General features: G+C 39.6%; 2 protein-coding genes across 10 annotated transcripts; one reads left to right on the plus strand and one right to left on the minus strand.

Annotated features, from left to right (window-relative positions):
* Hpo (hippo) lies at window positions 1-24,153 on the plus strand. 8 transcript variants are annotated; one of them, XM_021341492.3, is made up of 11 exons: window positions 1-237; window positions 14,312-14,414; window positions 15,314-15,502; window positions 16,248-16,475; window positions 16,793-17,001; window positions 17,278-17,387; window positions 17,691-17,821; window positions 18,020-18,161; window positions 18,344-18,485; window positions 18,712-18,842; window positions 20,811-24,153. In XM_021341492.3, the coding sequence occupies exons 1-11, from the start codon at window positions 215-217 to the stop codon at window positions 20,984-20,986; spliced, it is 1,584 nt and encodes a 527-aa protein (XP_021197167.3). In that variant the 5' UTR covers window positions 1-214; the 3' UTR covers window positions 20,987-24,153. The 8 variants fall into 8 exon arrangements, with proteins under 8 accessions (XP_021197167.3, XP_021197161.3, XP_021197160.3 ...); XM_021341486.3 differs by lacking the exon at window positions 1-237 and adding an exon at window positions 8,500-9,207 and having other exon boundaries at window positions 17,703-17,821; XM_021341485.3 differs by lacking the exon at window positions 1-237 and adding an exon at window positions 8,501-9,207.
* LOC110381236 (uncharacterized) lies at window positions 24,139-27,914 on the minus strand. Of its 2 annotated transcripts, none has more exons than XM_021341496.3 (4): window positions 27,647-27,914; window positions 26,663-26,765; window positions 26,120-26,359; window positions 24,139-25,414 (listed from the first exon to the last, which is right to left on the minus strand). In XM_021341496.3, exons 1-4 carry the CDS (start codon window positions 27,719-27,721, stop codon window positions 25,371-25,373), a joined length of 462 nt encoding a protein of 153 aa, XP_021197171.1. In that variant the 5' UTR covers window positions 27,722-27,914; the 3' UTR covers window positions 24,139-25,370. The 2 variants fall into 2 exon arrangements, with proteins under 2 accessions (XP_021197171.1, XP_021197172.1); XM_021341497.3 differs by having other exon boundaries at window positions 26,675-26,765; window positions 27,647-27,908.
* Window positions 27,915-27,952: the final 38 nt, after the last annotated feature.

Raw genomic sequence — 27,952 nt, forward strand, 5'->3', positions numbered from 1 at the left:
ATTTTTTTATCTATGCCCGTCGCAGTAAAAAAATTCAAGCGGTGCATGTGCAGTGCTTGCGTATTTATTTCTGTTCAAAAATACAATATTTAGAGCAATATTTCACCATTCTGTAGAAAATGTACCGAAACAATACCGCCGAGTGTTAATACAAGTATAATGAACGTTTTTCTTTGTGTATCCTGTTGTTGATTTCAATAAGTGATATAGCAAAATGACGGAAATGTCGTCGAAGAGGTAAGATTACTTCTTTCTTAGCAGTAGGAATGTTTGCTATTGATTCATTTATACTGATTTGTGTATTTATCTGAATAGTTTTATAGAAATTATGTAACTGCTAAAGAAATGCCGCGTTGGCTTTCCCTACAGCAATATCCTTTCTTTATCACACTTGAAAATTGGTAAAATAAATAATAGGATGCAGGCTTATCCCGGTAATGCATTTAAATAATATTCCTAATTTTGTATTTAGTAAAACACAAAGTGTAATTTAAATATCTTGATGATTTTTGATTTTTTTCGGCCTTTCGGCCAGTGAGTATATTAATTATGGGCATAATAAAAATAATTTTCTGTAATTTTCAAGACCTATTATTTTTGGGCTAAAGTCACGTTTATGATGTATAATATCTTAATTGTTTTTAAAAATCCAGGGTAATAACCCTGAATACTGGATGGAATAGGAACTATTAATGCCACTGCAAAATAATCAATAATTTGCCAGTGTGTTGATGGGAACTACAGAAATATCAGTAACTTGCTATCTACATTCACTCATAAAAAAATGTAATCCGATCATTTAATCTGTGCTTTTGTATGTAAACTGTTATTGTTTACAAATATCACAGGTCTAAAGAAGCAAGCTAATTCTATGTTACTTTTAGACAAGAGAGGATTGTTATACATTTTAAATTCTTCATGCACACCTTCGTTAATCATTGGATTCTTTCAGGAAGCCAGGCTTTTACTGTTACTCTACAGTATTGAGTATAAACCACTGTCTCCTTATTCCACTTGAATGATTAACTCCTGGACTAAACACAAAGTATTGTTTCATTAATAAGGATATCAAAACAAAACATAATTTACTGCCTAACATGTGAGATTCAATTTTGATAAAATGAAGAATCTCATTATTTGAAAATATTTGTGTGACATTTAGTCACGTCAGATATTGTCAATAAATTGTTACCATTAACAAAAGATGTCAATACTCTTTGGTACCAAAAAGTTTGTATGCCATAATTTGAACTGAGGTATTATACATCGACTCTATACATTATTTCTTAATGTAATTTAAGCCGTGAAGTAACTCTAGGAGTTACATTACTTCGTAACAGTTGAATGGTTGAGCAATATCAATAGCAGTGACTTCATCAGAATTACTTTGAAATTGATTCATATTATAAAGGGACTGTCAAACAATGGTGTGGTGGCCCATAACTTGTACATATTGGGCCTTCTTGGATATGCAATGTGAAGTATATCATTGGCTGTTCTTACAACAAGTAAAACGTTTGTAGAAATCCTACTTACCTCATCATCATCAGCCTATCGCAGTCCACTGCTGGACATAGGCCTCTCCAAGTGCACGCCACTGAGATCGATTTTCGGCTTCTCGCATCCAGCTCCTGCCAGCCGTCTTGCGCAAGTCATCACTCCACCGTGCCTGAGGACGTCCTACACTACGTTTGCCGAGGCGCGGTCTCCACTCTAGAACTCGTTTACCCCAACGGTTATCGGTTCTTCGGCTAATATGGCCAGCCCACTGCCACTTGCTGATTCGGTGGGCTATGTCGATGACCTTGGTTCTCTGACGGATTACCTAATTTCTGATGCGATCCCTCAGAGAAATGCCGAGCATAGCCCTTTCCATAGCCCGCTGAGCGACTTTAAACTTGTGGACCAGCCGTACCGTCAGTGTCCACGTTTCGGCTCCGTAAGTCATGACAGGTAGGACGCACTGATTGAAGACTTTTGTCTTTAGGCACTGTGGGATCGACGATGTTAGGACTCGACGCAGCTTCCCAAATGCAGCCCAACCCAACTGAATTCTCCTATTCACCTCGTCCTCAAAGTTGTTTCTACCTAACTGCAATGTCTGCCCGAGGTATACATATTTCCGAACAACTTCGAGAACGGCGCCGTGTATCGCAATCGGTTCCGGTAGAACATGTTCATTGAACATGACCTTGGTTTTGTCCAAGTTCATCCGTAGGCCGATGCGTAGAGAAGATTCAGCCAGGTCGTTCAGCATCTGTTGTAGGTCCTGCAGCGTTTCCGCCATGATGACGATATCGTCAGCAAATCGCAAGTGAGAGATGTGTTCGCCATTGATGTTGATGCCTCGTCCTTTCCAGTTCAGCGTCTTGAACATATCCTCCATTGCATTAGTGAACAGTTTCGGGGAAATAACATCCCCTTGTCTCACTCCTCGATGCAACGGTATGGGCCTTGTTTGCTGATTCTGTACTTGGACGGACATTGTAGCGGCTTCGTAGAGACATCTCATCACTTGGATGTATCGCCAATCTACTTGACAACGCTGCAGGGACTCCAGAACAGACCAGATTTCAACCGAGTCAAAGGCCTTCTCATAGTCCACAAATGCTAGACACAGGGGCTGATTATACTCTTCGGTCTTCTGTATAATCTGCCGCACTGTGTGGATGTGGTCTATGGTGCCGTATCCGCTCCGAAACCCAGCCTGCTCCGGTGGTTGGAATTCGTCGAGTCTCCGCGCAAGTCGGTTCGTGATCACTCTTGAGAACAGCTTATAGACGTGGCTTAGGAGGGAAATGGGTCGATAGTTCTTCAGCTGGGTTTTGTCTCCCTTTTTGAAGAACAGGACGACAACACTCCTACTCCACGCCTCTGGAGTTCTCCTTCAAACAGGACGGCATTAAAAAGCTTCTGGAGCTCCCCCAGTACGGGCTTTCCTCCTGCTTTTAAAAGCTCTGTTGTAATGCCATCCTCGCCAGGGGCTTTTCCATTTTTGAGCTGTCTCAGAGCGATCTCGATTTCGCCACTGCTGACTTCTGGCAGGTCTTCGGTGAAATGGCGTGTTAATGTGGCTCTAGAATCCTCATTTCCGGGATCAGGTCGAGATGCATGCGATGCGTATAACCGGCCATAGAAATTTTCCACTTCCGAAAGGACTGCCGGCACCGAAGAAACGACTTCTCCACTTGTTGTGGTCAGCTTCGTCAAGTGGCTTCTTCCAAGAGATTGTACGAACACCTTTGACCCCCGATTTAGCTCAATTGCTCTTTCAATGTCAAGAGTATTGGAGCACCGGAGGTCGCGTCGTACGTGCTTGTTGATCTCTTGGTTTAGAGCCCGCTTAGCTGACGAAGTGACAGGCGGGTTTTCACGTCGTTTCTTCATAAGCCCTAATGTCTCTTCCGAAAGCTTTGATTTCTTGCCCTTACGCTGCATGTTACAGAATCTCGAACCTTCCTCCCTGAGGATCCGAACCACATATTCGTGGTTCTGGTTAACGTCTGTTGTGGTTTCCACGGCGGCAAATCGGTTCTCCAAATTTGACTGGAACGTTTCAGATCCTGTCATGGTTTGGAGCAGTGTTGGTCGGAGCCTGGCCTTCATCAGACGGAAACGTTCGGCCTTGAAGTTGATATTCAGAGAGCCTCGGACAAGTCGGTGATCGCTACCGGTATTAAACCTATTGATCACGGAGACATCTCTGAATATGTGCTTCTTGTTCGTCATGATGAAGTCAATCTCATTTTTAGTCATAGTGTCGGGGCTTTGCCACGTCCACTTCCTTTGGGGCTGCTTTTTGAAAAAAGAGTTCTTAAAAAAGAGCCCCTCGCTTTCGAGGAAGTTGACGAGCATTTGCCCCCTATGATTCCTGCTTCCAAATCCATGGGATCCTACTGCCGATTCGCCGCAAATCTGTACTCCCACTTTAGCGTTAAAGTCCCCCATGACAACGGTGTAATGGGTCTTTGTAGTGAAGTGGAGGGCCCTTGATATATCATCAAACATATCCTCCACTTCATCGTCTGAATGTGTCGAGGTCGGTGCGTACACTTGCACTACCTTGAGGCTATACCTGTCGGTGAGCTTTAAGATAAGGTACGCTACCCTGTTCGACACACTAGACACCTCCACAACGTTATCAGCTAGGGACTTATTAACCAGAAACCCAACGCCACCTTGGGATTGTTGGTCTCCCTCTCGGAAGTACATTAGGTGACCTGATTCGAGGGTTATGGTGTCCTCCCCCTCTCTTCGAACTTCACATAACCCTAATATGTGCCACCTAATCTTCCCAAGTTCCACCTCGAGTTGCGCCAGATGCGAGTCAAGCCGTAGCGTGCGGCCGTTGTACGTCGCAAGAGTCAGATTAGTTTGGTGGCCTCCCGTAACCCGGAGATTCTTCGCACCCCCTGTCCCACCGTAACCACGGTCGCCACCGTGACCGGGAATAGCGGGACTGCCGGGAACTAGGGGCCGTGGCTTTTTTGTTCTGCACATTAGAGGAATATAGCCTACTGCTATCACGCTGGCCAGACGGGTTGATAGAGGGTTTTTTTTCGAGTTTTCCTTCTCTCGCACTGGTGTTCGGTGCAATTTTCTCCATTAGTCGACTTCTACGACACCCACTGGAAGAAGGGGTAGCGACATATGTATTCTTAAGCCGTCGCTACACGGCCTACTTACCTATTAATTTTAATTTTTTAATTTTTTTTCCTATTGTATGACACAATATAAGTGATTTTTATCTATAATGAAGGATATAAATATGTAATTTCATTTTCCTCATTACAGATTTTTAGAATCAACCCATTTAAATGAAATGATTATAATTAATGCATTACGAGGAAAAGCCCAGGCCATGGGTTTTATCAGCACATACCGACAGACGCGTTTCCGTCGATACGGACAGATGGCGAAGTCCTTCAAAATGAACATCGCGCCGTTCCCTAAAGGGACGGGCAGTGATATACCACGTAGTTTTGGCATGAAAATAATAAGCTCACTCATTCCATATTACTTCGTGATTTGCCGACGAAAACCTATCTTTTGGGAATATCATAAAATATTATTTTACAATATTTTTTATTACCTGCAGTCGATCTTGGCCCGTTTTAACTTCCCCGATTGAGTCGTAAGTGGCGGAATGCGTGCGAGCGGCTATAAAAGGAGAGGAGGACACAATCGCGCCGATTAGACTCCGACGCCGTCATTCCAGTAGGCGAACACATCCTTGCAATATTACGAAAATATTTCTTCAATGAATATAAAACTCATATAAATAGCTTACCATACGGCATTAATGCAACTGCACCTAAGTAAGGTATGCAGGTATTGCTAATGAGATACTTTCTCTGCTTACACTCGGGACCAGTTTTTGCAATAACAATAAATATGGAGTTTAATACCCTGGTTGTGCGTTTTGTTTTTATTTTGTGCAATGAATGAGTTGGAAAGGCTCCGCTTCGATTTTGCTCGGTTTGGGGTCGCTAAACCCACCGGCTGCTGACAGGACTATTCTGCCGTATGAAATACTCATTTGAAAGTATGCAGGCCCCATTGAAAGCATTTGTAGCTAGTGTACGTACTTTAGTTAATGAATCAGTGCAGACAGAATAGGGGGCATCAATAGTTCTTTTGTATAGTTTTATCAAAGAGTATGCAGGAAGTAGCAAATTGAAACAAATTAAGTTAATGACGAAAGCCCTTGTTGGAATCCTTTAAAAAATTAGAGAGATTTAAAGAGAGAAACTTTAAATCCTAGCGAGATCGCAAAATGTCGAAAACTTTATCGAATGAACAAATTGAAACGGTTGGAAATCAGGCAAACGAGTGGTAATTGAAGTAATGACATTACACGCTGCCGTGAGTTTTGCAGATCGTTTCAACTAACTGGCAGAATGTAGTTTAAAGTTTATGCCATACTGCAGGGCTGGCTGAGCTGTGTGTACCGAATTTCTTGTTTAATTTCTGAATGTTGAACAGTGTTGCGGAATAAGGCTTGAGAATTCCGCCGCGGGAACCTGCGTGTCATCGCCATTGTCTTCAGTTTTTGTGCGAGAAATATCAACCTACGTATTTTTTAGATCTCAGTTGAAATGAGTCTCTAATTTTAAACATTGTTTTAATTAAGTTATTTCCTCAACATACTGCTGAGTTCGTTGAGCACTGTAATTTTCCCAACCGGTAAATGGTGACTTCAACATTTTTTCCCTGAACAGTATTACGTGCAATGTAACCTTTTGGGTCCTACCCTACTTGTAGTATCGAAATTGTATATTTCCAATGCCAAGGCAAACTGTCACTGATAAATACATGAGTATTTTATTTGCACTGGCTGATAAATAGCCCTTATCATAAGCGCCAGACTTGCATTTCTGATTCAATACATTATTATCAGTGTGCGACAAAACTAGTAGAACTCCATATGACTGAATATCGATTGAGGGTAAATTGAAACCCTTGTTTTTATGTCCGATAGTTGAGCTATTACGCACAGGTATCTGCATTATTAATGAAGCCGCGTATTGTTATTGGGCAGGCTGTTGCACTGAGTCACCGGCCATTGGCATCTGCATAGCCTACATTGCTCGCCATTGTTACGAGGTTCTTTCGATTCGTTAGCGAACCAAGTTTTTTGGGTCAAAGGTCCAAAAGACAGTCTAACTTCCTTAGGGCTTACTCATAATTTTGGTGTCATCGGAAACGAATATTTACTGTGAAGATGATTCTGCTGAGAAAAATGTAGTAACACGGTCAAAGGAAAACACCCAGATGACGAACGCAAACAGTTGCAGAAAATGAGACAGGTATTAGTTTACCGCTACATTCCCACAGCCGAAAAGTTAAATTCAGTACCTAGTGCAGTAATTAGATCTAGGAATTATTACTTTAAGTTTATTTTAGAAATTATAATCTATTTCAGCTTAACAGTACTGAACGAAGCATTCATCAAATGCATTAAATCGTTTATTTAACTGGTTCACGTGCGAATAGCTGGCGGATCGCGTGGGGGTATATCGAAAAGCGGGATTATGAACGGCTTTATTTGTTCAGTTTCTGGGTCGTCGATCTTGGCTGACCTGTCTCGTTTCAACGAGAAAGTGAGTGCTCTTTTTACATGCAACCCATATCTTGTCGGATATCGCACTATGAGTACCTTGGCCACAATAACAGCTGCCGTTTTATTGTGTCAGTTAACTGCAATAAACATCGCAATGCCATAGATGTGAAGGCAATTAAATTAATAAAAAGCTCATGGTCACAGCACGATTGCTTGTAATAGGCGCTGTATCGGTAGACAGTCTGTCTTCACCCAGTTCAATGCACGATGAATTGCGAACGCAAAAATAACACAAACGGAAACTAAAATGTGTCAAACATGAAGCGGTACGCGATGACTTCTTGGAATAAATATAAACTCTACATGCAGAGCCTCTTCAAATTCCAATTAGAACAAAAAAATTATTTTGTGCTATTTTTGAGGAGTTTCGCTTCTATGTTTCAAAAGAATCTGGAATGACATTCTCTACATGAGTACGGCATCCAAGTCTAGCAAAATAATGACTTCTTTTTAAAAGTTTCAAGATGCATTTAGGGTCAATTCACACTGAAAGAGCAGCGGCCGGCAGCGGCCGTAAGAGCACGGAAAATGTAAGAGCGCGGCGCGATGCGGCGACGCGCGGCGCCGCGCGGCCCGCCGCGCTCACGCTCAATCCCTTGCAATTACGGCCGCTGCCGGCCGCTGCCGGCCGCTGCTCTTTCAGTGTGAATTGACCCTTAGCCAAAGATGCATATATGTTGTACAAGAAGTAACAGAATATCAAGAGGATAAACAAAGTTTTAATAACTTACACCGTTCGTTATAGAGCAACAAACCAACGAGGAATCCTATTATTATGTAGAGCGAAGGAGGAAGACGGATGAGAGAATTACAGTAATAATAACAAGAGTACATGTTACAGTAATTCTGACTAATGAACGTTAACTGTATACCAATAAAAAGGTCACAGTGTCGATGTAACGAGCAGGATCTGCGTATTATTTATAGACAGACCAACACGCGGTTTTATTTATCTAGAGCCGCCCACCCGGCCGACTCCGGCCCGTCCACCAAATGCGACATCACCTTAAAAAACTTTATGTTGCGATGTGATTTATGTGTTCTCTTAATGTTTTAACAAGCGCACATATTTCAAGAACATTCTATGCTTCTATTTGGCATTTTGTAAGATAGCTGAATCATTCCCGCATTAATGTCTGAATGGTCCGTTCCAAATTAGCGAGTCTTTGCCCCGTTCGTTTACCCGATCGTTACAAACTGCTAATTAAACGTTTCGTGTTAAACTGTAAACAAATAAGGCCTCTGTCTGTTTGTGTATTTTTACCTTAACAGAAGGTCTTAGCGGGTCGGATTCTTGCAAAATCCAGATTACTGCGTGAAGTCCCGCCTGACCGCTTGGTGCGGGATCAGTTGAACTTGGAGCGCTGGCTTGTTGTGGAACATCAAAAGCAGTCACATAAAAGCTGTCGCAGAGGACAGACGCGCTGTCGCCCGCCTCTTGCCGGTTTTAGCCTGAAAAGGATACGTGTGTTTATTTCGGGAGTAAATCTTGTTGATCGCTTTTGGATGATTGCCGTGGACTTGGATGGTTACGTAAATTGTGGGAAGTGAGTGTACTTGGCTCGAGATTCATCGTTGAAAGCTCAAGTTTAATGGACTAAAGTTTTAGTTACTCCCGATGTTCCAAGTCTAAACAGCGATCAATTTCGAAAGATAACTCTATCTAGTGTACACCACATGTGCCGTAACCCCATTTTATAGATAGAAACGTGGTGACTGTTTACACGATAAACAAAGTTTCGGTTTTGTTTTTGTATCGATGTGTTTTACGAAGAGAAAAGTGTGTGCATCTGGGTTCCGTAAACACGATGATATAACAAATGCATTAAAATTTATGGATTCCATTGCTGCTGGTGTTTAGCAAGTGTGATAGTGAACAAAAAGTGTCGTGGCAGAGGTATTATAGAGCCTGCAAGCATGCTTCGGTTGCGGTAAAGATGCAAGCCCCTCATGGATAGTGAGGGTAGACTGGTGTTTTGGAAGAGCGGTGTATGGGAGGGGGGAGCCCCCACTCTAAACTGCAACACCTGTAAGAAACGACGCGCCGACAGAATGAGTGCCAACGACACGCAACGCCCCCAGGGGTGAGTATCTGGGTAGCAACCAACGAAAAATTAAGTAAAGAATGAATACTTCACGCTGAAATCTATGCTACCTTGCGTGAAGGCTGTTACAAATGCACAAATTACACGCACTATATCACCCGGAAAGTACCTGTTGCTGTCCAGAAACATGAATTACGTGTATACTAACTATAGCAATACCTACTACTATGAAAAACACAAAAGCGGTGCCAACGTTTTTTTTTCATATGGAATTTTATAAAATCTACAAGCTATCGACAGTTTCCGTCATAGATTTTGACTGCTGTATAATTTTAAAATCGTACAAACGCTGTTCTTATTGTTTAAAACTCATTATGTATGACCGAACAATTGTGTGCACATCAGATCGGCAAGCACCACACAGTCTACACGGTTTGCTCCTTTCAAGCTTATTATTGGAATCAAAAATAAACATTGCAAACATTCTACGTCCCCGTACAATAACATTCCTTGACTTGGCTTGCGAGTTCCTACAGATTTAGTCAACTTATCCGTAATAGTCTCAAAGTTTCTCTACTTACTTGCAGGCACAGTATAAGATTGAAAGACACAGCCATTGTTCGCTATATTTCAAAATGTTGTAATAAAAGCTGGCGCAGGTGTATTGTGTAGGATGCATAGCGTGCTATCTACCTTGAATGCTCTCCTTATGTCACCTGCCATTACAGATTATTCTTGTTTATAGGCACTGTTTGCAAAGACCAGGTTTTATTTTCGAAAGATTGTCCGTACTCGAAAATGAAGACCCTCGAGATTACTCTGACAATTAAGTGAGATACTCGGAATACTAAGTCTGCACACTGTTTGTACGTAAATAGATCGTTATTTTGATCAAATTCTCAGCATTGTGTACTTATTTTCGCCTTGTTGCATACAAGAGAAAATAATATTTGCATGAATCACCGCTCCCTTGCGAATAGGTCCGGGCTTCGGTTCGGAACCTGTTTTCCTTAAGCGGACTGCGGTCAATTTTTAATATCACACGTACGATACGGATGCCTGAACTTACTGCTGGTTCAATATTGTTAATTGAGAACAATGGAACAAAGAGTAATCGTTGATTCATCTCCTTTTGTTTTGTCATTGCTAAGTTAGGTAAGAGTTGACCTTCTTTCTAACAGTCCTGATTAGATGGTCATTCTCATGATATCCTTTGTTTTATGTAACCAAATATATCCCAAGGATTTCTAACGGTTTTGGGTTGATTTAATTCTTTTATGAATTGCTACAAACTGGTTTCTATCTTAAACCAACATCCTATAGTTTGGAGGAGAAAGCAAACATGTCTACCTACCTTCCTTTATCCAGATTAGTGTCACCTCCGTTTTGCGTGCTTATTTTGCATGAATTTTCATGTTATTACCATTTTATCTCCGTTCGGCCCATAAAAGAAAACGGCTTGATATTATAAGGAATGTATAAATTGATTATTGTGAATGCCTTGCCAGTTGTTGATGTGACAAGTTTTTGTAAAAGCCTTCTATAACATACGAGAATGACATAATGAACTACAATATCAGGCTTTTCTACCAAAACAGAGTTGTGAAATGTTACTTACCTACTATGATTTCTTAGTCTGTTGTAATTCTTGTTCCATTCAATGGGTCTATTCGTTCTGATAAGTCGTAATCAATCATTGCCAGGAATTTATTTACATTCATTATTTGTACATCTGTGTAAATATTGTGAGTGGCGTGAGTGTGATTGAGTGCTGTTGATTCGGATTGTGTAAATTAACTGCAGATAGAGTTACGTTCTCATTATATTGACAATATTCGGAAACAACATTTCTCGATGATGGCAGAAATACATGGGCTCATAATTTAGACTGTGATTTAAGCTAGGAAGTGATTGTTGATGTTGTAATGAAAATCATGATTTGTGACCAAAACCAAAGACCACAATAGTATTACAGATACAACGTACCCAAGAAGAAGAGAGAATAAAGTAGGAAGAAATGTTTTCGAATAGCAAATGGAATGAACACGAAATGTAGGAAGAAATGAACATACCAGTGTAACAGGGCTTACCCTCGTTTCGTCACTGAACTCAGGTATTTGGCCGGTATCCATGTTTCAATACTTTCCTCAATTCTAATGTTAGCATGCGCACACGCATAATTATACGGAATTTATTAGCTATCTTTAATTTTTATGTAGGACCAGTGACTTGTGTTGTTGACAAGGAAATATTGGTAAACATAGCCTTTCATGTCACTTACCGACTAACGATCTTTTATTTGTATCAGAGGTCATTAGGCCCGTAGCAGTGATTCCATTCCAGTGTTACTACGGAGTTCCCAGAATGATCAAAACTCCAATAATCTCCCTTGATTTAGGCTACAACGGAACAAGTCTTATCAGCGCTCGACTTCGAGCTAAGTTTAATGTAACTACGACTGTAAAGGTCGTGTTATAGGCGTAGCTAAACGGAATATCTTAGGATATGCAAAACAGGCAGTAGTAAGAACCGCATCGATTGTATTCGCATATGGGGTAGGCGGATATAGTTAATCAGGTGTTACTTACTCACCGTAGTAAATGCTTGGCATACTTATTCATGTTACGTCGTGGCACTTCCCGTGTTTGTTGTTATACGATATCCTGGTTGCAAGAAAATATGTTACGGGATAGGGCATAATAATTTACCGTTACTGCAATATTGAGTATGAAGGGCTGATTACAAAAGGTATTTAGGAATCCGGGATATTGTCATTTTTTATTATCTTCATCTACAGTCGGCAGGTTAACCCTACTGATTTTTATTAAAACAGTCCTTCCCACTACTGCTATTTGAAGATCCGTAAACATACCTCATATCAATGAACTAATTGAATTAACAACGCCTTGATCCGAATGCACGCGTTCTACAAAGTTGAAAACTATCTTGCATTGCTATTTGCAATGTGGAACAGCAATAACTGGTACTTTCACCTTTGGGGTATGGTGATGATCTTCACGAAGATGAAGTCCACTATTGAACATGTATTATTCACCTTCAATAAATCGTAGGATCCTTGTGGGAAACCATTCATGCTTTGCGACAGAACTGATGATCCGCCCATTGTAAAGGCAATGAAAGGGTTTTAGGAAGTAGTGTACCTAATCATCTACATTTTGCTCTTTATTCTTATGACCAAGTTGGTTTGCTTATATTTTTTGTACGCCGTTCCTCCAGGTGTTGGCAGTATTCAGTCGCGTCATAAAGTCGGAATGCACCCATAAATCTTCACAATGCATTATAATTAGCGTGGGTTGCATGTCGCGGGTTTTATTTTAATGACTTTGGGTCGTTTTCGGGTGGAAGGTGTATTATATCGATTGTCTTTTCCAGGAAAATAAATCGTGACTTATTAACCTTCTTGAAAACCCTGCGGTTTATAAGTTAATTGCTGACATGCGGGCATTCACGTCTACTATCTTTTGTTAATTTGATGTCAAAGTAGAAAGAAGAAAAAGACAATTCTCCTGATTCTCCACAATTTACCAATTAGAGTTTACAATATTGAATTTCGTGGATTTAGATTCTTCCTTATCACCACTGAGTATTTAGAATTCGTAATATGTCTCATAAATAATTATAAACTAAATAAACCATTTGTGTACAATCTTGTCATTACACTGATGATTTTCTAAATGATCATATAATAAACATGATGTCATGTATGTAAAAATATTTATAGTAACGTGTCCGCTTGTACAGTCACGGTTCAGATAGTATACAAGCTAACTATGATTTTAATGAAATCATTAAGTATCCTCTTGATGGGGTTACGGAAACTGTAGAATAAAACCTGTACGTTATAAGTAGTACTTCTAAGCAATTAAATACAACTTCTGGTCTATAGTAATGTTATATTATGTTCTAGCATTCATATTCAGGTCCCTGGAATTACCTAGAGCCCACTTGGACGCGAAACGGAATTCTCGGGAAACCTATTCTCGGCCGAGTATTACAGGGCAAAATGTCTATGACGGTCTGTTGACCTTTAAATATTGAATAAACTGGCTATTTCCGTCTGAACATCTTGTTTTACTATTTCTTCTCCGTGATATTTTAGGTTTTCAAGCGTTTCTTCTTGTTTATGAGCCGTCAAAGCTGAAATATTAGTCTTTATATTTGTATTTCACGCTTTAATGGCACGCTTTCAGTAATATTTTGGTTTCCTTCCTTCCTTTGTTTATTGTGGTTCTCCTCATTCTATTTTGATGAGTCATTCGTGCCTCTGATTTAGGAAGTTACCTATTTCCTTCTAAGCGAACACCACCGATATTGGGCTATTTTGAAAAAAACAAACCATGTGGTAGTGAATGCCCTTGTATGAAGTGTAACTCATGAAATATTCTACGTAATAGTTTTAGGGGCAACTCATCAGTGTGGGAGGGGTCACACCCATATTTGATAAAAGTTCGTTAACTCCGCGTCGATTGTGTCGCCACAATAGTTTTTATTTAGTTATTAACTTGTGGGACACGTATTGATAAGTGGGTAACTCAATAAAGATATGAGTAATGAATCTAGTAATAATTTGTCGATGCTCGCTCTGATGTTTTTGAACTTTGGCCTCAGATTGTCCTGAATATATTTGTGTACCTAAATCAAAGACTATAAAACCACTTGACTGCGCATACAGTGCCCCGACGCTCGCCAAAAGTTAGTGATTTTGCGCGTACTATAAGGCTACGATCAGTACGATCCTTTAGTAGCGACCTTGAACTGACCAATAGTAGCCGCGGATTATGCCGCGTCCCCCCGCCCGCAGAGTGGTGAGTCGTGTTCTTAGAAGAAATTGGCGAGTGCGCTCTCTAGTGGTTATTTACTTTATGACCTAAATACATATAATGTATGATGACTAAGAAGATTTTAATTTAGACTGTTATGTTTGAAGCTAGCGACATTATTGTAGCTTGTATCTATTTGGCTCATAAAATAATAATATCTATTATCTATGCTGCAAAATTAAGGGGATAATCCTTTCGTAAAACATTGTCTGCGCAAAAAATCTTCGTATTGAGTCAAAGATCATATCTCCCATTAATATAAATATGATCAAGATAACACATGATATGTCTGTTTGTTGCAGCGAGCTAAAGAAGCTCTCGGAGGAGAGCTTGACGCGGCAGCCGGAGGAGGTGTTCGACATCATATGCAAGCTCGGAGAAGGCTCATATGGCAGCGTCTATAAGGTGACCTCTATTATTTAAAAAATATTCCCCTTCTTGGAAAAAGATTTAATTAAACTTAAAAGAGGTTCTGACAAAGAACTAAGTAGCCCAGAAACTTATAAAAGTTTCCTGAAATAGGTTGGGAACTACACTAATTACAGAGTAGTTACTGTTAAACTGTTCAAAGTTAATTACAAGAAGACAGTTAGTCTTCTAGCCAAGTACGTACATACACTAGGAATTATATATATAAGAATTATAAAGAAGTATATAGTTGTCTGTATAAAGTAAGAGATCATTCAAGTAATCCTATTACTAAGTAGTTATAATAAGGACATGTCAAGTGTTGAAGAAACCGTAGCAATGCACTTTCTATGTGGATGCAACAATGAACGAAGCCACGAAAATTAACCCAAGCTTGAAACATTCTTTATTTTACATCCATCTTACACTTTTAAGGATTAATATGGGCAATGTGATAAAAAATTAGAAAGAAAACAATTGTGATAAATAAGAAGAACCCGTAAAATTGATTTCATTGTCTGGGTTTTTATTTACAACTAAGTAAAGTTAGTAAATGCTAATCTATTACATTGTGTTGTCTTCCCGGCCTTTTTTAACGACGTCTTATAGGTAAAGGACCTTTAACAAAATTAGTGGAACGCTCATTAGTAACCACAAAGTGTCTCAGGACTACGCCGGAATCCCCTCGCCAAAGTAAAGTACCCATGCCCGAAAAATTACGAAATAGACTAACAGAAACTTCTTTTAGATAGATTTCTTTTAGAGATCTTCTTTTAGATCAGTAGTTTATTTATTTTGTGATTGCGCTATGTTTCTGGATCTTATCCACAAAATCAGAAAAAACTCCTGCCCATTTTCGAAAAACACTTTATAAACTTCTCTAAATCTCGTTCCAGGCGTTACACAAAGAAAGCGGGCAGGTCCTGGCGATAAAGCAGGTGCCCGTGGACACAGACCTTCAGGAGATCATCAAGGAGATATCCATCATGCAGCAATGCGACAGCCCCTACGTCGTCAAGTATTACGGCAGTTACTTCAAGAACACAGACCTATGGGTGAGGCAATCAGAGGTCACAATTTGTTTAGTAAGTGGACACAACGGACGTTTCTACATTGTATGTTTGTTTGTTTTTCTTTTTATTTGCGATATCTTGTCTAGAACAGTCCTGTTTTGGTTGATTGATAAGGGAATTTTGTGAAAGACTGGCCTTAAACCTCAAGGGTTTCCATGCTTGTAAATAAGCTGGTCAGGTCTATAACGTCCGTTAAGTTTTCTGAATCATAAGATTGCCTTTACTTTAAGAAATTAAGTCTTTTATATATCCAATATAATACTATTTCCAACTTAGTAACTTGTAAGTGAATTTCATCCTACCATCTCCACATTCATACCCTCAGGCAAACCATATTAATAAAATACCTAGCGGGACATTCATTAACCTTATTGCCTTATACTTGGGAAAACTGTCGTGGCTTCTATTAACGAACACTATTCATCAAGTGTCACCGTTAATTGGACGGCGGACAAGCGTCAGACAGACTTTTAATTTGCAAAATTTCAAGGCTGTAGCTAGCTTGGGGTAGACATAGCATCCGTTACCGTACCTAAGTTTTTGTTTAGTAATCAGGAGCATTTTTTAGTTTATTTTTGCAGCTTTCTTGTGTGGTATTTTTGCAACCAGAAATGATGGTCAAAAAGTTTCCAGCTCACTTTGCAGACTAAGATAATTATTGATGTGCTCTTTATTATTATTTCTCACGCATTTTCATTTCACCACACATTTTTGCCATCTCCAAAACATCACCCCATAACCTCCCATAAAATTCCAGATCGTAATGGAATACTGCGGCGCTGGTTCCGTATCAGACATAATGAGGCTTCGTAAGAAGACGTTGTCGGAAGACGAGATAGCCACGATCCTGTGTGACACACTGAAGGGGCTGGAGTACTTGCACAGGCGGCGGAAGATACACAGGGACATCAAGGCTGGGAATATACTGCTGAATACGGAAGGACACGCGAAGTTAGCGGATTTCGGTGTAGCAGGACAGTTGACGGTGAGATGAATGTTTTTATTGTTCTTCAAGGCTCGAGTAGTCAATATTTTTAAGGCTTACAAAGTGCTAGCTTATCAGAGAGTGGTGGCAAAAACACCTCATATTAAAGGCTCCAGCAGACCGGATGACATACATTACAACTCATGGTTACGCCGTAACTACGCGCGTGACTACGACGTGGTTACGCATACGCATCCGGTCTGCTCGAGCCTTAAGACTCATTCAGAACGAAACGTTGGAGCAAAATATTATTGAATGAGGCATTGAGGTCTTCCATAAATTTTCTCTACATAGCTTCTATTTCATCTAAATTCCAGGACACAATGGCGAAACGCAACACAGTAATAGGAACTCCGTTCTGGATGGCTCCCGAAGTGATCCAGGAGATCGGGTACGACTGCGTGGCGGATATCTGGTCTCTCGGCATCACGGCGCTGGAGATGGCAGAGGGCAAACCCCCGTATGGGGATATACACCCCATGCGAGCGATATTCATGATACCTACTAAACCTCCGCCTTCGTTTAGGTGAGTTAGTTAATTAGCTAAAAGTCTTTAAATATAAAAATTTATGCCACTTTTCATTGTAATTTTGTAACTCAAAAACGGTCTCACTTATCCAAACCAAACGTTTAGGAGAGAAAACTGGCGATCTGTATCTTTTCTTCTATTTGTGCTGCGAATAAAGTTGAATATTGTCCCCTATTTTTCTCTCCTTCCTTGTATTGTTCTTCTTACTTGTGAATTTCCATAAAATTACACCAGAGAGTAACCTAGTAATGAATTCATATTGTGAACTTGCAGAGAGCCAGACCAATGGTCTCCGGAGTTCATAGACTTCGTGAGTCAGTGCTTAGTGAAGAACCCGGAGGAGCGAGCCACCGCCGAGTACCTGTTAACACATGAGTTTATAGGTATGTCAATAACTACTATACGTTTAATGGTACAACGGTACAAGGTTCAATTTCCTGTCACTGTCATACTAACTTATTCTTAAAAATGTGGTCTTAAAAAAATCTTGTTTTAGTAAAAGCAGTTACTTTTTAGGACTCCCTTTTATTATAAGTATTTTTAATTGTTTTTTTTTATGAATTTACTTTTTTCGGACTGTGTTTTAATTTGGCTTATGTTACTCCTTGTTAACCGTCTTAAAAAGGAGGTTTTCTTTTCTTGTTATTTTTTTTTGTTTCTGACGTTCTGGCGTTATGTGACCGTAGCGTCTGACGCAGGCAACGCGAAGCACCCGAGCATCCTCAGCACGATGATAGCGGAGGCGCGGGAGATCAGGGAGAGTCAGGTCTTCAGGAACGCACAGCATCACACCAATAATGCTAAGACTTTTTCTGCGGTGAGTTGCTTATTTATTATTTAATGAAAATAAACAAAAAGAACTTTTATGTTATTTAGATAAACTTCTGTCAATTTCTGTTTGGTTTTTATACGCCAGTTTGCGTCCGTAAATGAAACCTGATAAACTTGAGGGTAAATTAGGGGAACAATAGTGACAAGTTCATTCCACATTTCATATTGAATTAATTTATTCCAGGGCGAGGGTTATGAAGACGCAACAATGAAGCAGCGAGGGGACGGTACTCTCGTACCTTCGAGAGACGCAACAGCTGACCTGGCTGCAGACCTCGGCACTATGGTCATCAACGAGCCTGATGCTGATCTCGCTACTATGAAGCGTTAGTACTTATTATTATTATATTATACATAATATGTATTTACTATTTGGTATTTACTTGCTGGTTTTGGGTTAAAGATGTTACTGAGAATTTGTATTTGATGTAATTTGTTCAGCAGCAATAAATAGTAGGTATTCATATTATAGATGCTTTTTATTTAATTTAATTCGCTTGTTTCGCAGGTCACGACACAGACCCGATGGACACGAACCGGCCGAAGTACCGGCCGCTGTTCCTGGAGCACTTCGAGAAGAAGGAGGTCAACCACGTCGCCGCCAACGGCACCCTCACGCGGCCCCGCGCCGCCGCCGACACTCACGACAGGTACGCACGGGCGCAGGGCAGTAGGGCTAGCTGTGAGTCTGTGAGGCCAGTCGCGCGGCGGACGCGGGCGCGGACACACGTGCGGAATGCTCGCGCCCAATTGCGCCGCGGCGAGTGTAGTGCACGTATTCGTGCATCAACGTATATGCAGCATAAAATGTCTTAGTGCTAATTTTCTTGTACACTTTTTTAAATATTCGTTTTTCAACTTATCTTTTGTTTTCAGTGTGGAAGGCGAAGCGGAATCGGAACCGAACCCCGCGCTAGCCTTCCAACGCGCCTTTGTAGAGGAGGGCAACTTCGAATTCGTAAGTCAACTGCACGTCGTCTCTCTCCTGCCGCTCCTCGCCGAGCGACGTAAGCGGACCGTGCCGCCACCGCACATTATACTATACGTGTTACTGTTACTGTTACTAACTGCACGTGTGTCCCACTGCCGCTCCTCCCGAGCGACGTAAGCGGACCGTGCCGCCACCGCACATTATACTATACGTGTTACTGTTACTGTTACTGTTACTAACTGCACGTGTGTCCCACTGCCGCTCCTCCCGAGCGACGTAAGCGGACCGTGCCGCCACCGCACATTATACTATACGTGTTACTGTTACTGTTACTGTTACTAACTGCACGTGTCCCACTGCCGCTCCTCCCGAGCGACGTAAGCGGACCGTGCCGCCACCGCACATTATACTATACGTGTTACTGTTACTGTTACTAACTGCACGTGTCCCACTGCCGCTCCTCCCGAGCGACGTAAGCGGACCGTGCCGCCACCGCACATTATACTATACGTGTTACTGTTACTGTTACTGTTACTAACTGCACGTGTCCCACTGCCGCTCCTCCCGAGCGACGTAAGCGGACCGTGCCGCCACCGCACATTATACTATACGTGTTACTGTTACTGTTACTAACTGCACGTGTGTCCCACTGCCGCTCCTCCCGAGCGACGTAAGCGGACCGTGCCGCCACCGCACATTATACTATACGTGTTACTGTTACTGTTACTGTTACTAACTGCATGTGTCCCACTGCCGCTCCTCCCGAGCGACGTAAGCGGACCGTGCCGCCACCGCACATTATACTATACGTGTTACTGTTACTGTTACTAACTGCATCGTGTCCCACTGCCGCTCCTCCCGAGCGACGTAAGCGGACCGTGCCGCCACCGCACATTATACTATACGTGTTACTGTTACTGTTACTGTTACTAACTGCACGTGTGTCCCACTGCCGCTCCTCCCGAGCGACGTAAGCGGACCGTGCCGCCACCGCACATTATACTATACGTGTTACTGTTACTGTTACTAACTGCACGTGTGTCCCACTGCCGCACATTTACGTGTTACCGTTACTACTCAAAGCCTTAATCTCTCCCATGGCGAAGCACTGAGTTACGGTTTACCTCCCACAATCAGAGCCTTGCGCCATACTGTCCTATCTTGCCATTCTACGGCAACGCAACTTTCCCGCAGCGATGCATTTTCTTTCGGTATTCATTAAGGCATTTTTTATATCACAAACACTTTTACAGTAAGTACGGTATAATGTGTGGCCTAACCTAAATAAACTATTGGAAAATGAAGAGTAACCGTGTTTTATTCGACAGTTCGGCGTAACAAGCTCGCAAATTAAATATCACTTTTTCGTTTTGATAAGGTTAAATAACAGTGTGATGTAATTTTTTATAAAAAAATATGTAATAATCAATCGTGTGATTAACGGACGTATGCGTTACTAACAGCTTCGTATATCTAACTAAAATCTTGTGATGGTCAGTTTATTGAAGTTTTTGAGGCATACATAAATATTTTGTGTTAAAATAATAATTACAAATTTTAACCGGATTTTGCAATGTTTTCGTCCATAAAAATAATCTTGTTTGTTTGAAAATGCTATTTGTAGCCACTGTAAGCTTGGCCCTCTTGATGAAGCTCACCTCCCTCCACACTGTACACTTCACATAGTGAAGTGAAGTGAATGTATGTACCTACCCATATTCGCAAAATAAATAAGTTTGAAATTTGAATTTGAAGTGTGAAAGACTCACAATAAGTTCAAGTTTCACAATTGTATGTACATAATATAACTTCCCACAGTTCAAGTTATTTCTTTCATACTCTACTATAAGGAGGGCCGCGCTTGCGTTGGCGTGTGTTATATACCTGCCACATGGGCAAGCTTTCCCACAGTTTAGCTTGCACAAGCCTGAACATAGTCCACAGGTTGCACAGGTTAAAACCGGTTTGCGCTAGTTAACACTTTGGGGAAGCTTGCTTGTGTGGTAGCCCTTTGAACCGATACTGACTGGTGTTCCCTCCCCAGCTGGGCTACCTGGGCGAGCGCGAGCTGGAGGCGCTGGTGTCGCGGCTGGACGCGGAGATGGAGGCGGAGATCGAGCAGCTCCGCGCGCGCTACACGCGCAAGCGCCAGCCCATCCTCGACGCCATACACCTCAAGCGCAAGCGCCAGCAGAACTTCTAGCGCACCGCGCCGCCTAAACTATGGACACCAGCATTCATCTCAACATCGCCCTCATCCACATTCAATTAGGTGCTTTTGATTAGGTGCCAAAATTTGACATACGATGTTCCTAAAAGTTCTCTTGACTAGGAATCGATTCGGCCTAATATTTTTGAAATTTTTCGCGTCTTGCGTCTCGCTTCTGGCCAAATAACGTGCCACTTGTGATAGGCCTTATGAAATTCGACCCAAATTTAAAAAAAAATCGCTATTATAGTAAAAAATACAAAACTGATTGATATTTTTGCGTTTTTGATAGGGTAAAAATTACACTGTGTCAAATATTTGATTCCGTATGTGCTAGCTACTGTAGTTTAATACTTACATCTTTGCCAATTGAAGATATCGTATCTCCGAATACGCGAATAAAGGTCAGTTCAGTAAAATGCGTCAATGTGCGTGTCACAAACCGAGGTAGGTCCTCTTAGCATAGCGTAGCTTGTTAATGTAGATTGTTATACTAGTGTAAGTAGCCTAGCATAAGGACACGTAACGCCGACACATATCCCACGCGGAGTAGGTGGCGCCACTGGGCATCAGAGACAAGATGGCCGCCAAGTGTATTTTTTTCTCGTTCAAAACATGAACACTGTTTAACGAAAACAAAATACACCTCCGCCTTGTAGAATACTGTATCAAATTCATGACAATATTATTTGTAGATATTACTAGTAATGTAACAAATAATTTGAACGTGAACTGTTTCGTTTGTTTGGTGTATTGCGTTCGAACAGTTATTATTAAGTTCCTTATGTTTTAGATCTCAGATGTATCTCGCAAACATATTATATACACGTATATATTGTAATTAGATAATATTATTCACTCAATTTGTACATTGTTTACGACTTTGTAGTGGGTTGTGAGATGAATTTATTGAAAGATAATTATAATACAAGTTACATTTTGAATTCATGATTTTCAAGTGGGCCGCCTGAGTATGGGGACGTTGTAAATGTGGTTAGCCTCGGTATCGAAGTGGAATTAGAGTGTATAACATCGCCTGCTTCGTCCCCATACTCGGGAGTGGGCACCGGGTGCTGCTCGGTGTCGGGTTCCACTCCCGTATATTTTCGTGTGCCGTCTGATTCTCATAGTACACAACATAGCGATACCCTCTAAGGGTATTTAATCTATTCTCACGAGATTTTATGCATTTCTACATTGTAATAATGTAAAATAATTAGCAAATATTATGAAATATTAGCGATAACGAGTGACTATTTGAGCTGGACATAGATAGCTGTTTTCGTGTAAATTGTCTCTTTGCAAATTAGTGTTCAACTTCATCGATTGAAATTAAATGATACAAAAGTTTTAGAAGTGCCATTAAATATAAATAAAACATAGTATTTTCGTACTACAAGCAATAGTTGTAAATTAGAAATATATCTTTTGTCAATGAATTTTTAAAGATCGGCGATATATTTTTGTGCCATTGAAGTTGAAAGAAATCTGTAGTGTTTTGGTAAAGTGAATATGAATTGCGTGCCGTCTGCTTTCAGGTAAAGGCTACATCTTATGCAATTAATTACTTATAAGATTAATATTTTGCTACATATCTGGAAGCAGGCAAGCTGTTTTGTGACATTTTATGGACTAATTATTCGAACAAATCTATTGTATTACCAGTATTATAACTTTTTGTCAAATTTAATAATTACTCAAGCATATTTTGTGCTTTTAATGTCTTTTCGTGTTTTGGAAATGGCATAACTTAAATTATATTTTGCAAGTAATCGAAAATTTTGCGAGTCAGCAGGTAACATGGGAAGGCTCAAATCGTATAGTTGACTACCAATTAATATATGTGAACGGTGACTACACCTGGATTATGAAATAGTGATAGTCAGAAACCTGTTGGCTCAATTCAACCGGCCTATAAATCAAATGATTGGAATAAAACATTCGTCTTTGTAAAATGTACAGGGTAAACATTATATTAATCAATAATTTTAATTACGAAATTCGCTTGATCGCGGTCACATGCTTGGTACTTTCATTTCGTTGTATTCACTCAATTTTTACTAAAATTTTGCGAAATTAATATTGTAATCGATCTAATTTTTGAAGGAGTTATATATTTAATTTTAGGTACTGTAACTACAAATCTAGGATATAAATAGGCTGATTATGGACGACTAATAGCAATACCTACTAGTGTTGTTGATACAATTTGCTATTTATTGGCATTCGAGTGTAAATGATACCTTGTTGGAAATGTTTTGCAATGCACTGTATCTGCAGTCTCGCTGAATGACTAACTTGTGGAAAAACAGCTAACGGCCAGTTTCTTCATCAAAAGTTAAAGTTAAAGTTATGTCTAAAGTTAAAGTTACGGTCAAATTCGTTTTTTCAAGGCTAAAGTGACAGCAAAATTCATAGAAAAATTGAATTTAACCGTTACTTTTACTTTAGACATTACTTTGACTTTAACTTTTGATGAAGAAACTGGCTGTAAGAAGAATAACTTATCTATAGAGTATTTTTGTAAGTGACATGGACAAACAATAATGTGCGCTATGACATTAGCAACAAGGTTGATTATCGAACAAAACAGTATAGTGTTGTTGACGAGTTTCGTTGAGCGTTCGTTTAGTAAGTTTGTTGTTGGACGAGTACAACGCCGCTTTAAATATTCAGCGTGTGTTTTGTGTGATGTACGACTGCCTGCACACTAAGCGATGAACTAGAAACTACTATATGACTTGGGGATAAATCTAAATGCTTTAGAAATAAGAAGTACACGTCGACGGTGCCGTCTTAGCTAGATTTTAACCAAGGAAAGTATAAATTAATTAAGGGAATGCGTATGTTTAAGTTTGCAAGTGTATTCATTTTCTGAAGCATTTATATTTATCCCAATTTTATTTTACAACTGATTGAGAAATATGGACTTTGGTGTAGTATGGAAATGACGATAGCACAATTCAGGAATTTGACAATTCTACATTTTGTTATAGGTAGTGTGTGTATCGCGAGGTGTGCAGCCAGCCTAAAGCCTTGTATTATAGTTTGTTAGAGTACGAAGGAAGTGCACTTTGTAATTCTGTAGCCTGTTGACAAGTGTTGAATAGCTGCGTACGCATTATATTTTTGGACAGACAACTCACTGAAATAAAAAGATTAATTCATTATAAAAAAACTTTATTTCATTTCTCGTTCAACGAAGTTACAAATCGGTCAAGACTGCATCTATACAAGTATACACATCTTTACAACATGATCAATGAAAATTCACTAACTTTCAGTTTTTAAATCTCAAAAATAAAATTCAACAATTTTAATCTCTTAGGTTTGACTAGTACTTTAGATTTCTAGAAATCAATCCACAATAACTTTATAAAACGTTTTTTGCAGCGGTTCTTCTTTTTAATAAAATCGAAACATAATCTTACAACCGATAAATCACAGATAAAATAGATTCACAAACTTATACAGGAATTTAAAACACGGGTTCTAATACAAAAGGCTTTTCTTACGATTATTGGAAGATATCGAAACACCTACCCTGCCTTCATATCTTTGAATGTGTAAATGAGTATACGCCACGATAGGCGTTTGATTGGTTAAACATTTTAGTAAATTAATAAGGGCATTTCACTTAATATTTGGATCTTCGGACTGCGCCTGATAAACAGCATTTATCTAACTCTTAAACCTAGTAATGTTCTAATAACTTATGTCTAGTTTCTTAGGGAGATGCTACTCAGGAATTTACATATTGGCAAGGAGTGTGAGAGGTACAGAATGTTCATATAATACAGTAGATAGTTATAGTTTATTGTCTCTGATACAAAAAAACGCGCTTGAAGAGCGTGAAGCGTGAGGAAAGCAGCAAGTGAGATCAAATTAATACTGTGTTACATTATTTATAAAATGAGATTTCAATGTTTGGTTTCCTAAGAGAAAAACAGGCCATAATGACCCAAAATCAGATCAATCTTTGATTCATACCGATTCAATTCGTTACATTCAAAAATCACAGATAAAACGGAATGATCATAGGTACATTTTATAATACTTGTTTGGACATTGTCCTCGGCCAGCAATTCTTGGAAACTTACTATCTCGATAAGCAAATAGAGTGGAACGACATTATTTACAAAAAATAGATTGCCTCATAAATTGTTGCTAGAATCCAAGCAGTGCCGACTTTCGCATTAAATTAAAAAAATAACAAAAACTATCGTTTAACACAAGGAGAAGACATCTTCCCCTTTTAAATGCATTTAACCTTTTTACAAGATTACTATAAAGTCTTGTAAAATAAACGAACGCTTGCTCAGCCTCTATGGCGGACGAGTTCATCCTATGGATGGCAACTATACAAACGCCTATATTACAGATTTTCGCCCTGTACTAGTGTCTGAGTATCATTTGACAGTAGAGAAAGCTGTCCAGCACTGAAAAAAGAAGTAACACAACATTATTAAAAGTCTTGAAAAGCTGGATGGTAAAATATAGCATTGCTGTCCTGTATTATGTGTTGGGCTAAACCTTACCTAACGCGTAAGATAAAAATAAGTTTCGCTCCCTACACGCCCAGCGTACAAATCAGTACTCGTGAAGCCATTTGTCACATTATAATATCTGTAATGGATGTGGAAGTGATTGTTATGTGCCCGTCGTATAAGTGGGTGGGTACATAATCTTTAACAGCTTATTCTAAGAAGGGGAATTTGGGCATTCGTAACTGCGTAAAATAAGTCCCAAACAAAAGTATTAAAAATAGTAGTTTCGTTATCTAATACCCTAATGTTTTCAGCCAACATAGGTGTGTTGTTGACAATAAACCTTGACCTACTTGGAAATGGTGCGACCTTTCACGGCCTGTAATCTTTTCAGCCATAAAGAGCATGACCCGTTCAGAGGGTTGCTGACTGAATAGTAAGTATTATGTAGATCTATGGCGGAACTTTATGCCGAGTCATTTTGCGTCAATATGGTATTTAAAGTTAATTGTAAGGATGATTTATTTGGCAAGGCAACTTATGGCACTCATTGAGAACTATGAGAGATACAGTTGATACACATACATATCTGAATGGTTACTTGGGTTAAAAATGTTGAAATTCAGTTTGAACAATAGGTAATAAATTCATACTCACGATACTGCGCGGCACTGATCAACAGCTCATATAACTGCATAGGACCCTTTCCTTTCAGCAGTATTTCACATACAAACACATACACAACCCTCGTGGTCTCGAACAATGAGTCCAGCAGTAGCCAGGTGGTGATGTTCCGACCTGTGTTGTGGCTTGCACTGCGGTTCATCACCACACAGCTGTTCAGGAAACCTATGCCGCTTGTCACGATCATCAGACCTGATATGAAGTAGTGGATACCTGTTGAGGACATAGCTATATTGAAGTTGGTGTATGCGGTTAGATTTTCAGGCGAAAGGCAGTGGCTAAAGCAGGATTTTTTAGCATGACAGTTAGTTTTGGATTATATTATCATGAGGCTAGAAAGTTCCTGAAGTTTTCTAATATTAAGTACCAAGTTCCATTTTTTATGACTATTGTCCATTAAAATGTTTTTCTGATTTATTATTCAAATGGCACCCAGCAATAAATATCTTGACTATTGCTGATTTTGTAACATTGCTTGGCATGCATTAGCAATCTAAGTAGAGGATTATAGTATACCTAACGCATTACCTATTTCATTTCCTACTAAAGGATCTAGGTAAAATAGATCCGGGTTGAGGAGGCGTATTAGTGCCAGCACAAATGCTGTTGCTGATGATATCTGAAAAAGTATTAGTAAATGAGTGGGTATTATGGTAATAATATTGCTGTGCAGTTATAGGATTAGCCGTTAGTAAACTATGATATTAAAGGATCATAGATTTAATATTTTAGGATGGTCATTTTGTGAATGATGATGAATGACTTTGCTCACAGCTACATAATGTTAGTAGCACAAATCAAAACAATTATATTTGACTTCTAGATAAATCTACTTTAATATATAAGTAGTAGTACATCCTAGGGTACATGGTCTCGTGGAAAAAATTTCCATGTCTATAATACTTTCCAACTGTAGTTACTTCATTTCTCCTTGACTTTCTCTGTTTTGTTGAAGTAGTAACAATGAAAATTTTTACTTCCAGTTATAAAGGAAGGAACATAGATCTCTTTCATATTACAACAAGGAATATAGGCCTATATCCCTGTATTATCATCATTATATGATCAGTAACATGATAAAATTAATGTTTGCTGTGTAATTGCTAGACTAACAACTCATAAACTAATGATACACAATGTGAACTGTCTGCTGATAAGTTAATAAAGAAGCCACTGTTAATACAGTGAGATACAAACAATATGAACAAATATCATAAACACAATTAACAGCACTACTGAGAATCACTGTTTCCTGTCGCACATTTGTGTATACTCTAAATAAGGCTTAATTAATTGTAGATTTACTAATAACCTTTCATCTAACGTCTAATAAGAATGTAAATATGGATTTTTTATATAAACATGAGGGTAATAAAATCATTGGATGTTCCAATCACCGATTTCGTGCAAGCAATAGCTGTCATCGTTATGTAACGTAGAAAGTGATTTGTTTACAGAATATTAAGGTGTATTTTAGGTATATAAACAATATTTACTCACAGAAAACACGGCAGCGACCACCCTCACATACATTTTAAGGTCTAACATCGGCATGGTTTTAGACTGTGTGGACATCGAGACACTAAGTTACACTAATTCGCAACAACTTTCACCGCATTGATTAGTGAAACAAATGAGATATCCTGCGAAAATCGATAATTCTATTTACGTTGTCCGTATTTACGCGCTCGCTGCCTGCCTGCAACACGATCAATTTTATCAATGAAAATGACAATTGTTAGGAAATTGACATAATTGCTGTCAAAACAAAGTCAGCTCAGCAAACTTCCTGACGCTACAAACAAC

Source organism: Helicoverpa armigera, chromosome 3, assembly GCF_030705265.1.
Source record: "Helicoverpa armigera isolate CAAS_96S chromosome 3, ASM3070526v1, whole genome shotgun sequence".
Taxonomy (NCBI): domain Eukaryota; kingdom Metazoa; phylum Arthropoda; class Insecta; order Lepidoptera; family Noctuidae; genus Helicoverpa; species Helicoverpa armigera.

Bases quoted from the DNA above. Each gene is read 5' to 3' on its own strand.
- Hpo (XM_021341485.3), top strand. From the start codon at position 9,074: ATGGATAGTGAGGGTAGACTGGTGTTTTGGAAGAGCGGTGTATGGGAG. The intron at 15,503-16,247 runs GTAAGTGGACAC...ATAAAATTCCAG, and splicing joins CAGAGGTCACAATTTGTTTA to ATCGTAATGGAATACTGCGG. The intron at 16,476-16,792 runs GTGAGATGAATG...TCTAAATTCCAG, and splicing joins GTGTAGCAGGACAGTTGACG to GACACAATGGCGAAACGCAA.
- LOC110381236 (XM_021341496.3), bottom strand. From the start codon at position 27,721: ATGTCCACACAGTCTAAAACCATGCCGATGTTAGACCTTAAAATGTAT. The intron at 26,766-27,646 runs GTGAGTAAATAT...ATACTTTTTCAG, and splicing joins TGGTCGCTGCCGTGTTTTCT to ATATCATCAGCAACAGCATT. The intron at 26,360-26,662 runs GTATACTATAAT...TGTCCTCAACAG, and splicing joins TGAAATAGGTAATGCGTTAG to GTATCCACTACTTCATATCA.